Source organism: Vipera ursinii, assembly GCF_947247035.1.
Source record: "Vipera ursinii genome assembly, chromosome: 1".
Lineage (NCBI taxonomy): Eukaryota > Metazoa > Chordata > Lepidosauria > Squamata > Viperidae > Vipera > Vipera ursinii.
In genome coordinates this window covers 283,268,194-283,283,696 of record NC_139512.1, presented here as the reverse complement: position 1 = coordinate 283,283,696, position 15,503 = coordinate 283,268,194, and the positions used below count along the sequence as shown (strand labels likewise).

General features: G+C 39.6%; 1 protein-coding gene across 1 annotated transcript; it reads left to right on the top strand.

Annotated features, from left to right (window-relative positions):
• Positions 1-3,835: 3,835 nt before the first annotated feature.
• PSMB1 (proteasome 20S subunit beta 1) lies at positions 3,836-13,266 on the top strand. Its single transcript, XM_083352286.1, has 6 exons — positions 3,836-4,058; positions 5,825-5,932; positions 8,663-8,744; positions 9,723-9,852; positions 11,788-11,894; positions 12,983-13,266. Exons 1-6 carry the CDS (start codon positions 3,952-3,954, stop codon positions 13,166-13,168), a joined length of 720 nt encoding a protein of 239 aa, XP_083208412.1. The 5' UTR covers positions 3,836-3,951; the 3' UTR covers positions 13,169-13,266.
• Positions 13,267-15,503: the final 2,237 nt, after the last annotated feature.

Below are 15,503 nucleotides of genomic sequence, written 5' to 3'. Positions count from 1 at the left end.
TAGATTGTTTTCTGTTGCTAGTGTTTGTGTTATATTAAATTCCAGTATGACATGGCCACTTTCACCCAAGGTTCTGGCAACTTCAACTCCCTCTATCACTTCTTCTCTATTAATTAGAATTAATCCAGTATGACTTTACCTCTAGTTCCCTCCTCCACCTTTTGGATGAAAAGTTGTCGACTAGGTTGGTTAGGAATCTGTTAGATCTCCCACTTGCTGCAGAGTTTGTCTCCCAGTTGATACCTGGATAGTTGAAGTCTCCCATTACTATTGTGGTATGCTTCCTACATACATTTGTTAACTGGTTGGCAAAGAGTTCATCTATTTCTTCTGATTGGTTGGATGGTCTGTAATATACACCTATGGTAATATCATTTTTTTCCTTTTTTATATTGACCCATATGCATTCTGGAAAAATTTGATCTTTGATCATGTGCGTTTCTATAGACATGTAGTGTTCTCTTACATATAGTGCAACTCCCCCTACTCTTTTTGTAGACCGGTTTCTTTTGAACAATTTGTATCCATCCATCAGTCCATTCCATTCATGGGTTTTATCCCACCAGGTTTCTATAATACCAAATATGTCATACCCTCCCTCATGTACAGGTGAAACTCGAAAAATTAGAATATCATGCAAAAGTTGATTTATTTCAGTAATGCAACTTAAAAGAGGAAACTAATATATGAGATACTCATTACATGCAAAGCAAGATAGTTCAAGCCGTGACTTGTCATAATTGTGATGATTATGGCATACAGCTCATGAAAACCCCAAATCCACAATCTTAGAAAATTAGAATATTACATGCAATCAATAAAACAAGGAGTGTACATAGAACAATATTGGACCTCTGAAAAGTATAAGCATGCATATGTACTCAGTACTTGGTTTGGGCCCCTTTTGCAGTAATTACTGCCTCAATGTGGAATGGCATGGAAGCTATCAGCCTGTGGCACTGCTGAGGTGTTATGGAAGACCAGGATGCTTTAATAGCAGCCTTCAGCTCTTCTGCATTGTTCGGTCTCATGTCTCTCATCTTTCTCTTGGCAATGCCCCATAGATTCTCTATGGGGTTCAGGTCAGGCGAGTTTGCTGGCCAATCAAGCACAGTAATTCCACGGTCATTGAACCAGGTTTTGGTGCTTTTGGCAGTGTGGGCAGGTGCCAAGTCCTGCTGGAAAATGAAGTCAGCATCCCCATAAAGCTCGACTGCGGAAGGAAGCATGAAGTGCTCCAAAATCTCCTGGTAGATGGCTGTGTTGACCCTGGACTTAATGAAGCACAGTGGACCAACACCAGCAGATGACATGGCTCCCCAAATCAACATAGACTGTGGAAACTTCACACTGGACTTCAAGCATCTTGCAGTGTGTGCCTCTCCAGTCTTCCTCCAGACTCTGAGTCCTTGGTTTCCAAATGAGATGCAAAAGTTGCTCTCATCAGAAAAGAGGACTTTGGACCACTGAGCAACAGACCAGGTCTGTTTTTATTTAGCCCAGGTAAAACGCTTCTGATATTTGTTGTTCAGGAGCGGCTTGACAAGTGGAATACGACATTTGAAGCCCATGTCCAGGATCCATCTGTGTGTGGTGGCTCTTGATGCACTGACTCCAGCCTCAGTCCACTCCTTGTGAAAGTTCCCAACACTTTTGAATGGCCTTTTCCTGACAATCCTCTCCAGGCTGCGGTCATCCCTGCTGCTTGTGCACCTTTTTCTTCCACACACTTCCCTTCCACATAACTTTCCATTAATGTGCTTTGATACAGCACTTTGGGAACATCCAACTTCTTTTGAAATTACTTTTTGAGGCTTTCCCTCCTTATGGAGGGTGTCAATGATGGTTTTCTGCACAACTGTCAGATCAGCAGTCTTCCCCATGATTGTGATTCCTACTGAACCAGACAGAGAGACCATTTAAAGGCTCAGGAACCCTTTGCTTAATAAGCTGATTAGAGTGGGACACTTTGAGCCTAGAATATTGCACCTTTTCACAGTATTCTAATTTTCTGAGATTGTGGATTTGGGGTTTTCATGAGCTGTAAGCCATAATCATCACAATTATGACAAATCACGGCTTGAACTATCTTGCTTTGCATGTAATGAGTCTATCTCATATATTAGTTTCCCCTTTTAAGTTGCATTACTGAAATGAACTTTTGCACAATATTCTAATTTTTCGAGTTTTACCTGTACTATTGCTTCTAGTTTGCCCTGTTTGTTCCCCAAGCTTTGGGCATTTGTATACAAGCATTTAAGGCTTTTGTGCCTGTGCGTGGGTATGTTTCCTGCACCTCCTGAATGTTTGAGTTTTTCTTTTCTTTTTTCATCTCTGCCCACCTCATTGATTTGTTTTCTTGGGATTTATGATTGATTGGATTGGATCATTGGTTTGAAAGAGGTATAAAAGAGGCAATTCATGTCAACACTGAGCAGCCCTCAATAGAGGGGGAGGGATAAGACACCACCTATCTTTAGTGTACAACAAAGGTCAAGAACAACACAGACACAGACACAGACACACACACACACACACACGGCCGCCACATACACACACTATCCGGTCAGAATCTATCCTCCATGCTTCACCACCATCACAACTGATAGTTTCTTGGATAAGAAATGAAACATTTTGTTCTTCTCAAGGAAAAACAGTCCAATTGCCTTTAAAAAAACACTTTTGAGACAGTGTTTCTCAACTTTGGCAGCTGGAAAATATGTATACTTCAACCCGGAGAATTCCCCAACTAGTAAATGATGGCTGTGGAATTCTGGGAGTTGGAAGTACACATATCTTAAATTTGCCGAGTTTGAGAAACACTGTCACAGAACATAGTACAATAAGGTTGGAAGGGACTTTGGAGGTTTTCTAGTCTAGCCCTGCTTGCCCTGATCTCCATCCTGGAAGGGATATTGCGTCGTTTTTAATTCACAAGTCAACAGCTGCTGGAAACATTGGAAGCGATTCTCAGTTGCAATGCTCTTCCTTTTCCAAAAATACTCTCTTCTCTAATTATGGTCAGAGTTTACCCAGGCTGACGCCGTCCCCCTAAACCAGGGGTAGGCAACCTTAGCTCTCTTATGAACTCGTGGACTTCAACTCCCAGAATTCCTGGGCCAGCTATACTGGCTCAGAAATTCTGGGAGTTGAAGTCCACGAGTCATAAAAGAGCCAAGGTTGCCTTGTTGTTGTTGTTAGTTGCGAAGTCGTGTCCGACCCATCGCGACCCTATGGACAACGTTCCTCCAGGCCTTCCTGTCCTCTACCATCTTCTGGAGTCCATTTAAGCTCACGCCTACTGCTTCAGTGACTCCATCCAGCCACCTCATTCTCTGTCGTCCCCTTCTTCTATTGCCCTCGATCTTTCCCAGCATTAGGCTCTTCTCCAGTGAGTCCTTCCTTCTCATTAGGTGGCCAAAGTACTTGAGTTTTAGCTTCAGGATCTGGCCTTCTAAAGAGCAGTCAGGGTTGATCTCCTCTAGGACTGACCGGTTTGATCACCTTGCAGTCCAAGGGACTCGCAGGAGTCTTCTCCAGCACCAGAGTTCAAAGGCTTCAATTCTTTGGCGCTCCAAGGTTGCCTACCCCTGCCCTAAACCGTAATCCTGTCAGCTTTTCAGCCAGCGAGATCTCCGGAGACTACCAGTTGCCCAAAGTGTTCACACTAGCATCCAACCGCGCTTTAGCCACGCCGCGCGCGTTGTGCGAACCCAGCTCTCGCGGGACTTGCCTAGCGTTAGAAATTCCGCGTCTCGGAGGATCTTTCCCCACCCCCCCTCCCACCCCCAAACCCCGTGCCGCTGAGCTTTTTCATATCCCGCCTGGTCAGAGGGGGCGCTGTGACGGGTGAGGGCCATCGGAGCCGGGCGGCAACATTAGCCGCTTCCGCTGCCACCATCTTGCCGTGAGACAGCAGCAAGCGGGGAACCTGGTGGATTTGGAGCAACGATGCTGTCGGCCGCTGCCTACGCTGAGCCTGTGTTCGGGTTGCCCGGAGAGATGAGAGAGAGCTCTGCGCTGCAGCGTCGCTTCTCTCCGTATACTTTCAATGGCGGGTAAGCGCTTCGTTTCTTGTCTCCCTTTAGACTGATCCCTGCCTTTCAGCCAAGCTGCTCCGAGTGAGCTTAGTTTCTTTTTCGTCCCCCTGTGCAGTGGGAGACTGGGCAGTTGTTCTGTTTTTCCTCAAGCTCTTCTTTCTTTCGTAACTTAAAACTCGTCTGTAAACCCCTGAAAGGCCTGGATGTGGCTTCTAACTAAATCAGGGGTAGGCAACCTCGGCTCTTTTATGACTCACGGACTTCAACTCCCAGAATTCCTGAGCCAGCTTGGCTGGCTCAGGAATTCTGGGAGTTGAAGTCCGTGAGTCATAAAAGAGCCGAGGTTGCCTACCCCTGAACTAAATGTATACAAAGGGTGGTAAAACCTAGTAAAATCATTACAGCCACAAAGGCCGTACTTTGACGTTAGAAGCAGCAGCAGAGCATAACAGTGTGGATTTAGTGCTGCCTTAAATGTAGGGATTCTTCCAAAGGCAACCCAGAAATTTAAGCAAGGTTGAATTACCAGTGGCAACTGTGGCAATTGAGCTTTGGTGGAGCAGTGGGCTAATGCCTCCTTAAGTAACACCAGCTGCCTGCAATTATTGCAGGTTCGCATCCCACCAGGCTCAAGGTTGACTCAGCCTTCCATCCTTCCGAGGTAGGTAAAATGAGGACCCAGATTGTTGGGGGCAATTAAGCTGACTTTGTAATAATGCCGCTTGGGGTGTGTGTGAAAGCCCTAATAAGCAGGCATATACATAGAATGAAGGCTACTGCTAAGCTTGTAAGCCGCCCTGAGTCTTTGGAGAAGGGCGGGATATAAATGGAATTAAAATAAAATAAAATAAATAAAAACTGGTTGAGATTATCTTGTGCCAGGGCTATGGTTCAGGATTGGATTTTCTAAACCCGTTTAATATTAAATTAATATTTAATTTCTGAATATTAATGCACAAAGCAGGAGTGTACAGTATTTTCTGTTTGCCTTTTGGAAACTGACTAAGCAACACTCAATGGACGTGCTAACTCCTGGCCCTGAAGTGTTATTTACAGCAGATTTTATTTGCTTCAGATGTCACCTTCAGTTTCCTTATATATGCTACTTCTTGTTTGACTCTTTACCCAGCTTATTTAGGGAAACCCTTTATCCAGCTTATTTAGGGAGCCTTTAAATATAGTAAATATTAAATGTAAAATTCAAAAGAAAGGCAACAAACAATTTTCCTTAAAAGCTTGCCATCTTATTGCTTTCTATAATTTTTAAATGTGGATAAAAAGAGATTAGGGAAAACTTCCAAGTAAATAGCATCTAAACTAAAAAGAGGGTATCTTGAGGCTTCAGTGTGGAAGCCTCCATCAATGCATACTTAAGGTAAATTGGAAGAACGGCTTCCTGCCAGTTTGAGATGGGAAATGCACATTTTAAGGCAAGGTTAAATAGAACGAATGTTGGAGAACTTCCATAATGTTTCTAAAAAGTAAACTTCTTGAGACAACCCTCTTCTCCCAGCCCATATTGTGCCCCTATGTATCGTATCATCAGTGGAAAGTGCTGTTTCGGCTCCCCATAGCTATTGAACCCCGACTGATGCCACATATTTTTATATTTTATGGCTGTGAGCAACTGAGTATAATTCTCTTACCTTTTTTTTAAAAAAAGTCTAAAGGGCACAAGGAAAACTAAAATACTGATATGGAAGGTTCCACAGTAAATGTAAATGAATAAAGGCTAAATAATTACCAAAAAAATCAATTCTTTCTCTTTTTTTTTACCCCTTCAGGACCATATTGGCAATTGCTGGTGAAGACTTTGTTGTTGTCGCTTCAGATACCCGACTGAGTGAAGACTATGCAATTCATAGCCGAGATAGCCCTAAATGTTACAAGCTGTAAGTTTGATCCAGGCTTAGTGATATTTGGAACATACTCATAAAAAAGCATTTATTTTTATTTATCTATAAAATTTATTGGCCACTCATCGTATCACAGGGTAACTCTGGGCAATGTAAAAATGTATTTATACAGTACATTAAAATATAAAGCCAAATATTAGAATCTGATGACATGTAGGGAGGGCGGGGGTGGAGGGGAGAGAGGTGGGATGAAGAGCAAACACCTCTGCTGTGTTGTTCCCCTGTTGGGACCCCAACTCAATTGGTAGAGCTAATCCTGAAGCGCTTATGAAAGGATAAGAGGGTTGGAGCCAACCTCACATGGGGGGAGGCAAGATGTTCCAGAGGAGCAACAGCAGAGAAGGCCCTCCTCTTGGATCTCACTAGGCAGAATAATCCGGCTATGGGACCCACAGCATGTCTCCTTTGCTAGCACAAGTGTGACGGGCCAATCCCAGTTGGGTGAGACAGGCCCTCAGTAGCCTGGATGCATGCCATGAAGGGCGTTAAAGGTGAGCACCATTCTGCACTGGCTGTAGCTTCTGGATGCTCTTCAAGGGTAGCTCCATGTAGAGTGCATTTCAGTAGCCCAATCATGGGATGACCAGGGAATGAATGAATGAGTAGTCTTATGTTATAATTACTAAAACTGTGTTAATACAATCTGTTCTGTTATATACTTCTTTTTTAAATTCATCTATTAAATAGAACAACAGTTGCATTACCAAAAGACTTAGCCTATTCTTAATACTTCTACTAAGATAATACATTTTTCAGTTGCTCCATATAGTGTATTCTTTTATCAGAGGGCTTGAGAACTACAGGTTTCAACACCCTGCACGTCCAGTATTGCATATCAAAAAGATTGTGAAATGTGCACTGATGATGTTACCTAGTTTGGTAATGAAACATCTGCAATAAAACAACCAAGCTCAGCACCAAGGACCCCACAGTTCAACCCGGAGCTACAAATATTCTTTTCTGGTGAATTTTTTCCCCCCCTCCATCCTGGGGAAAAGTGAGCACATGTAGCTTTTTATTGCTATGTGTGCTAACTTTAAAGTGTAACAATGATTAAAAATTCATTCACTCAGGATAAGTTTTCCTCTGATTTAATTTCATTTGGAAAAGTAAAATGCTTCACTATAAGTAAATGAAATATTTAGCTTGGGGGAGGGAAAATGTATCTTAATAACTTCAGTATTTGCCAGTGTTGTAGAGCAGGGCTTTTCAACCAGTGGTACGGGTACCACCTGTGGTACATTGGCACCTGGCAGGTGGTACGCGACCATCATAGAGAAGTGGTAGCAGGGGAGGGGAATGAGCTGAACCGGTGGCAGCACTTCCCAAGCCTGAGCGAGAGACGGCTGGAGCTGCAGGGCTGTCGGGGCTCAGCGGAAGCGCCAGGATCCAGCTGGAGCTGAGCACCAATCCTGGTGCTTCTGAGCCCAGAAGAAGCGCCGATCAGCTGGAATGTTGCAGCAACTCCAGGGTCTTGTGATTTGTATTCAGATGCTTGGCAACTGATTCACATTTATGATGGTCACAGTGTCCCAGGGTCGTGTGAAGTGACCAAAACCAGCTGCAACCACTCAGCAGATGGGGGGGAATAAAAACCAAACTCCCACCCCACCCCCGCTGCCAATCCTCAACAGAAATGCCCACGACAATGAAAACCTCGGACAGAAGGAAGAGCGCCACCAGGCGGGCAGGCAGGTGTCTTGCTCGGCTGTGGCTTGGGGGGCACTTTTTTCAGTGCCATTGTAACTTCGAACAGTCACTAAGCGAACTGTTGTAAGTCGAGGACTACCTGTACTTCATCACTTTTTTGTTTTTGTTTGTTTTTGGTTTTTTGTTTGTTTTTTTTCCCTTTTTTTTGTCATCAAGTTTTTGACCCCTTGCTAGGCAACTGGTGGTACTCCGATGCTGCCATATCCTAAAAGTGGTACAATGGGTGAAAAGGTTGAAAAGCCCTGTTGTAGAGTAGCAATGCAGTAGTTTAAGTCTAGCATCAGGGGCATCTTGGGTAATATTCCCATACAGCCATGAATTTTACTATCACTCGCTGTCTCTCAGTCTAAAGCAGAAAAAGGCCAATAGATTTAGACCAGTGTTTCTTAAGCTCAGCAACTTTTAAGATGAAGGTTAACTGACTGATGGGCTGGGGATTTCTGGAAGTTGAAGTCCTCACATTTTAAAGTTACTGAGGTTGAGAAACATTGGTTTAAATCGTTTCCCAGTTTGGCTTGGGTGACTGCTAGTTCAAATCCATTAGGCTGTGCTTGAAGATTAACTACATAAGGAATTTTGAGCATCTGTTAATTTTGATTAGGGTGTGCCCTTTGAAAATTTGCCCTGTTTTGCTTCTTTCGGTTGAGACAGTCATTATAAGTAACAGTGTAAATCTTTGAAGAAAAAACAGATCTAAAACCCCTTGAATTTACAAAAATATCACTGTGTTTTCTTGTACTGTGTGCTGAATAATTCATAATTGTTGGATGTGGAAGGGACTGGGGAGAGGGTGGTGCTTCACATGCATATAAACAATGAGGCTTTTGTAACTTCCCTGAAATCAGTTCCTTTGACGCTTGTTGAAAGTGTTATTTTCCATATTTGGCGTAGATTACTGCAGTATTGAAAGAAGGATATGTAAAATAACCCTAGGAGAATACATTGTTGTAGTGTGTCAAGATTACTTACAATTTTATCAATACTATGTTTGTACAGGACAGATACAACAGTTATTGGCTGCAGTGGATTTCATGGAGACTGTCTTACCCTTACTAAAATCCTTGAAGCAAGATTGAAAGTAGGTTATTGTATATGACTTAGTATTGAAATTGTACTCAATTGTTACATTTTTGATGTGTTGGTGCTTAAATCCCCTTTTCTTCTTTATACACATAATAAATTCAGTGTTTAATTTGGGCTTGCTCAGGTTGTTACATAAGTATTTTTACAACTTTTTCTGTTAAGTGCTATTTTACTTATAATTTGCATCACAGGAAGCTCTAAAAAACAGAAAATACTCAAAATAAATGTTTCTTTTCTTTACAAGTTTCATCTTTTATATTTTCGTAAACTGTCTGGTTTTATTATTCTGTAAACTGTTGGAATATCCTTTCAAAGTGACATATAGCAATAAATGAATACTGTATTTTCTGGCGTATAAGACTACTTTTTAACCCATAAAAATCTTCTCAAAAGTCAGGGGTCGTCTTATACACCGGGTGCTGAAAATAGCCCAAACCCTATAATTTAACAGGAAATGTAGGGGGTCGTCTTATACGCCCAGTCGTCTTATACGCCGGAGAATACGGTATGCCTCTTTAAGGAAGTTGCTAAGATATATTTCACTTGTATAGTGTTGTTAAAAGATAATGCAAGTCACAACATGAATTTACTTCATTTTCTATTTACCAGTAATCTCAGTTGTATAAATGAGATATAGGAAACCTGTAATAATGAGTGATTGTGGCGGTTAAAAAGCTTATTGCAAACTATATAAAAGCTGAATTTGTACCAAAAGTAGTACAGTGCTACTGTATTTTTGTAGCAGAAGAGGAAAATTAATCTTCTGTCTTGGATGGTGTAATATGATAAGTAAATTATCAGCCTAATTTATTTTTTCATTAACAAATTCTGATTTATTTTTCTTGGCTAGAGCAAATGAGTCCTGTTTTATTTTGATATGTTTTTTCAGTAGATATCTGCTTGCTTGGAAATTCATGTTAGGGACAATTTCAGCAAGACCATTTTGCTTACCTCTGTTGTAAATATGTTCCAGATGTACAAGCATTCCAATAATAAGATCATGAGTTCAGGAGCAATTGCAGCCATGCTTTCTACAATCCTGTACTCGCGACGCTTCTTCCCTTATTATGTTTACAACATAATTGGTGGATTGGATGAGGAAGGTAAGATCCATTTGGATTCCTGTAAAAGTGTAAGGCGATCACTTGCACAGAGATATTGGACAATAGCTTTGACTGGGAAAATAAAGCAATTCTTATAATATGATTCTGAAGTTACTGTTTAAATAGTAAAAGCTTTCTGATGTGGACTGTATTTTTAATACGAACATAGCAATATGTTTAGTACACATACTAATATAAAAGTTATTTAAATTGATTGTAGTTGCCCACTCTAGTGGGCTTTCAGTAGCTTACAAAATATAATATTAAATTAAAACAATGAAAAGCATAAAACAAGATGGTCCTGATTAAAAACAGCCATTAAAATAACATGACAGCTTCATCTCTCCAAATATGTAAATCCCAGGATAGTAATTGCGTATTTATAAATGTGTAAATCTTTAGTAAAGCATGTGGTTTCACCATAATAGTTTTCTGTTGTGGTATGAATCACAGTTGGGTGGTTAAAATACAATCCTCTGGTGCTTAAACAGCCTGTGATGTTCATTTGTACTTATTCCATAGGTGGAATTAAACTCTATGGAATTTAAAAGGGGGGAAAATCAATCTCTTTGGATATTTATGTTCAGTTCACAAAAGAAGGAGTTTTTAGTTTTCTTGAAGAGAATTTCATCCTACTACAAATAAATACAATTCACACAAACAAAACACGAGGTTAGATCAAAAGATGAGCATGCAATAGCCTAGTGTAGCTGGCTTTTCTCTCCTGATTAAAAACTTCCAAATTTGAAGAGGTCCGTGGAGTGTCATGCCCTGCAACAGACCTAAAAGAGAACACTGAACATGGTGCAAAGATTTCCATTTGAATTGTTATACATTCACAAGGATAGATGCAGAATTTTCTTTCTATAGGTATGATGATTCTTCATTGTAACCAATTTATTATATTGTAAACAAGAAAATTAGAGTTTGCACAAGATCTAAAATAATAGGTAGAAATAATTAATATTTATCATTAAATTGTAACACCTGGTGTGCTCTTAGGTATTGTTACGAGTCTGATTTAAAAAAAAATCAGGGAAGATCAGTCATTGTGATCTAAAGTGTTTTGCCTATGTTTATTTATTTATTTATTTATTTATTTATTTACCGTATTTCGATTTATATATATTAAAGAAAAGAAGCAAACAGACTTATTGTTTCATTTTCTCCATTTAACAGTATAAATTCTGTGAGACAAAAAGCATGTGGGAGATATGATACAGACTTTATATTTTTGCATAGTGTTAAGTTTTTATTTATTAACTATTTATTTATTTATATGTATGTATGTATGTATGTATGTATGTATGTCTTTTTCCAAGTTAGTGATCATACCTGTTCAGTTTTGCTACATCTGTTTAACAGGTATAAAGTTCTGTTTAAACTAAAGTTCTGTTTAGGAAATACAAATCTTTGGTTTGCATTAGGTGGTTTAGGTAAAGGTAAAGGTTCCCCTGCACATGCGTGCTAGTTGTTTCTGACTCTAGGGGCCAGTGCTCATCTCCTTTTCAAAGCCGAAGAGCCAGCGCTTGTCCGAGGACGTCTCTGTGGTCATGTGGCCGGCATGACTGGATGCCAAAGATGCACAGAGCGCTGTTACCTTCCCACCGTACTGGTCCCTATTTTTCTACTTGCATTTTTATGTGCTTTCGAACTGCTAGGTTGGCAGAAGCTGGGACAAGTAACAGGCGCTCACTCTGTTACGCGGCACTTGGGATTCGACCCGCCAAACTGTCGACCTTCTGATCGACAGGCTCAGCGTCCTAACCCACTGAGCCACCTCATCCCTACTGGTGGTTTAACTTGGTTCATTATTTTTTATTGTGTTCTCTATTAGTGGGTATCATTTTGAATTGATTTTGTTACACTGTACTTAACTGTCAAGTTCCTTGTTCCAGCATGTGACATTCCTATACACATATTTTACTTTTCTAGGGAAAGGTGCAGTCTACAGTTTTGATCCAGTAGGATCTTACCAGAGAGATAGTTTCAAAGCTGGTGGATCAGCTAGTGCTATGCTGCAACCTCTGCTGGACAATCAGGTAGGTGTTCTTCCAGTGTTGTGCATATTTGGGTGATATTTGGGGCCTTAATTCTTTCTAAAATATTTGAAATTATTTGGGAGCTATCAAAATAATTTTTCAGAAGATGAAAGAATCCATTACTCTAAGCCATAATGTGGTTTATTCAGCACCTTAAACCATAATGTGGTTTGTTCATTTCGGATTATATATTGTGAAAAATAGTAGGAATAAGGAAGGTAAATTCATAACCGCTGACATTGTATTGCTACTCTGCTTATGTGACTTAAAAATAAGCCTTATAAGCCTAGATTGAATAGTTTTACACAACTTGATCTTTCTCTCTCGCCTACTAGCTTTGGGTTCTGTTAAGATACTTAAAATTTAATAGCTGGAGAAGTGAAGGATTGGACAATGAGTAAGAACACACAGTTATAGCTTATTGGTTGAAGAGAGCTGGCCACTTGCATGAGGGAATCTGAACTATGATTGGTTACTGTGAGTGTAAAGGGGGAGTTTCTTATTTCCCACTCTTTTCCTGTGTGTGCCTTGTGTGCTCTCTGTAATTTACCTCGTGATGTTCCTGCTGTGTTGATTTAGTTGACGATGCTCCTGTTTACCCTACCTTGTTTACTCTAAATATATTTATTTATATAAAATTGGTTCTTGTCAGCGTCTCTGACTCCATTTGGACCCCAGCTGTTCAATTCCCTGTCAGGTTCTTTTTGAATAAGTGAGAGGGCAATCATTTCTGCAGAGTCGTTTGGTAGAATGTGTGTGTGTGTTCCTACAAAACCGTGCTACAATCTAATGAACTGTGTTCAGCCGTAGACATTGGAAAACTGCTCACATACAAGCAAAGAACGAAATAACTTCATTCCTCTTAATACAACTCATTGATCTGAATGCTACTTTTATTTAAATGATAAGACACCTTCGCTTTTGCAGAATGTTGATTTGCTACATTCAGATGATAGTTGTATTAATGCATCTGAACAGGTGAAATTATTATAATGTAATGCTGAATCATTGCTGTGGTAATCAACACAATAGACTTGTTCTACTAAGCTATAAACTTATTTAAAAAAAATTTTTTTCCTCTTTAAAAGGTTGGCCTCAAGAACATGCAGGATGTGAAACAATTGCCTTTGTCCTTGGAAAAGGCTTTGCAGCTGGTAAAGGATGTCTTCATTTCTGCTGCAGAAAGAGATGTTTATACAGGAGATGCACTAAAGATCTGCATTATCACAAAAGAAGGAATTAAAGAAGAAAGCTTTCCATTGAGAAGAGACTAATCACTGCACCATTCAGTTAAAATGCTTGGTCTCTAACAGTCATTTTTATGCAGATTGTTTACAGGCAGCATGTTAACATTTGATAAATTAAAATAAGGGGGGAAATCGGTGCTTCATGTTTAATGTTTCATGACATGTTCTACAAATACAATTGGGTTATGTGTCCTTCGCTTATGGAGAGAATATTCATTTGTACAGTCTTAAAAGGCAGGATACAAAGAATTTCTTAAACATCCCAGGGTTCATTCCTTGTGTATTTCTATAGGCAAGCTAATTGGGAATTCTGGAAATTTCAGCATTTCTAGAAGTTACATTGCCTAAAAGTATCCATGTGAATGAAGTTAAATGCATATCTGAATATAATATGCATTTTTTAAAAAATGGAATAGTAGCAGTTGAGGAACTTAAATTTCTTGGTACCAGTTATTAAAAAAAAAAGATGGATGATGTGTAATTTTCCTGTCAGCATTACACAGTAGAAGTGATTTTCCATTATATTGCCTTCTAGGATTTTTTTTTAACTGCCTTGCCTTGTCTAAGGTTCTGGAATTCCCTACCGGGCTTCTATTTAAGTACTACTAGCCTTCTAAGCATAGATACCAACCATATGATGCCACATAGCATAAATGCAATATATGTTAATATATTTGATTAGCTCAAAATACATTTTAACATCTCTAATACACATGTCCTTCCCATGAAATATCCTCTAGGCACATGGGCAAGATTTTTTAAAAAATCATTTCCCCCCCCGTAAGGTTAATTATACAAACATTGTTTCCTAATGTTTAGTTAAAAAGTTCAGCAAACTATACTACGGTGCCTCGGGTGTCTGCAGAAAAACCAAGGCTTTGTCAAAGCGAAGAAACTTGTATAATGTCATCATAAAGCAAGTTCCATAACTTGCATACTTGAAAGCAAGTGATGAAGCAAGTAAGGAAAGAGTAGACTTTGCATTGCGATACTGCAGTGTGTATTTCTTCATTTGCTTTTCTTCCTCCACTCCCCAGATTTCCATGTACAGTGTCATGTATCTCTCTCACTCTGGCTTGGAAATTGTTTCAAAATATTTTTGCAAGTTATCAGCAAACTTCTGATTATGAGATTAAGGTGCTTGTCACCTTTGGTAATCTATTAAGGACCGTAGATATAAGCGCCCTGTTGCTGGCTAATTGCTAATTGTAGCTAAACAATGCATGGACATGGCTGCAACTTGGCAATAAAGGTCATGTTATGTGTACAGAAGAACTCCATATTAAGTCTCCAGCATCTCCAGAACAAAACTGGACAAATGGTCTGAATGCCATCACTCATCAGTGCTGATAATACTGGGCTAGATTAGGGTGGGCAACTATGACAACATTGCAAGCTGTGGACTTTCAACTCCCAGAATTTCTGAGCCAGCATGTGTAAAGTTGCCATAGTTGGTCACCACTGGGCTAGATTGTTCTTTATTTAACAGGAAGAACATCTTGTATATATTTGCTTTTGTAAGTACAATATGAATGGAATTCAGGTATCTTTTACCTAGAACGTCAACTTACATTCTTCCATGATACTGTACATGAAAGCAGAGAGTAAGATCTGTGCCTCTCTAAAAAAGTGGTTCTTTCATTAAAATTGGAAACTAGACTTCTGTTCTAAAAAAGATGGCTCATTTGCAGCTAGATAATTGATTTAAAATGAATGTGTATTTCATCCATGTGGCATGGCAGTTTCATTTATTCACCTGGAATGGTGAAAGTGCACTCATTTTTAGGTACTAAAATCAGTAAAGGAGGTAAGACTGTGAGTAGTTTTTATACATTGGTATATCTCAAGACCATGATGAAGAAAACTCATTTTTCCCCCTTCCGTTATATGTGACAGATGAGAAAATGCTACATTCCCCATATTCTTTGACTTGTTTAAAGGCCTTGTTACTATTCAAGGACAGTGCTTTTCTACCAAAGGGTTTGGCAAAGCTCTTACATTAGTGACCATTAGATGGCAATATTGTTATTTTAAAGTGAAGAGGTCCTGTGGTTAAGAAGCATGGAAAATCTTTCTGAATGGTTATCTAAACAGAATAAATAGCTGATGAAAATTAAGCGTACTTTGCATCTATATCACTGTTACCATCTTCCTTGGCAGGTATTTTCATAATATGAGAATATTTGTCTTAGCATTAAGCTTTTATCGGGAAAATATAGATGGTATCTTTATTTTTCATAGATACATAGAAATCAGGATGAGGTGATATAAATAAAATATTGCCTTGAATTGCCTACCAGTCAGTTTTATTTGGTGACCCTAAGCTTTAATATTATGGCAATGGAAGTTCAAATTTCTTTCT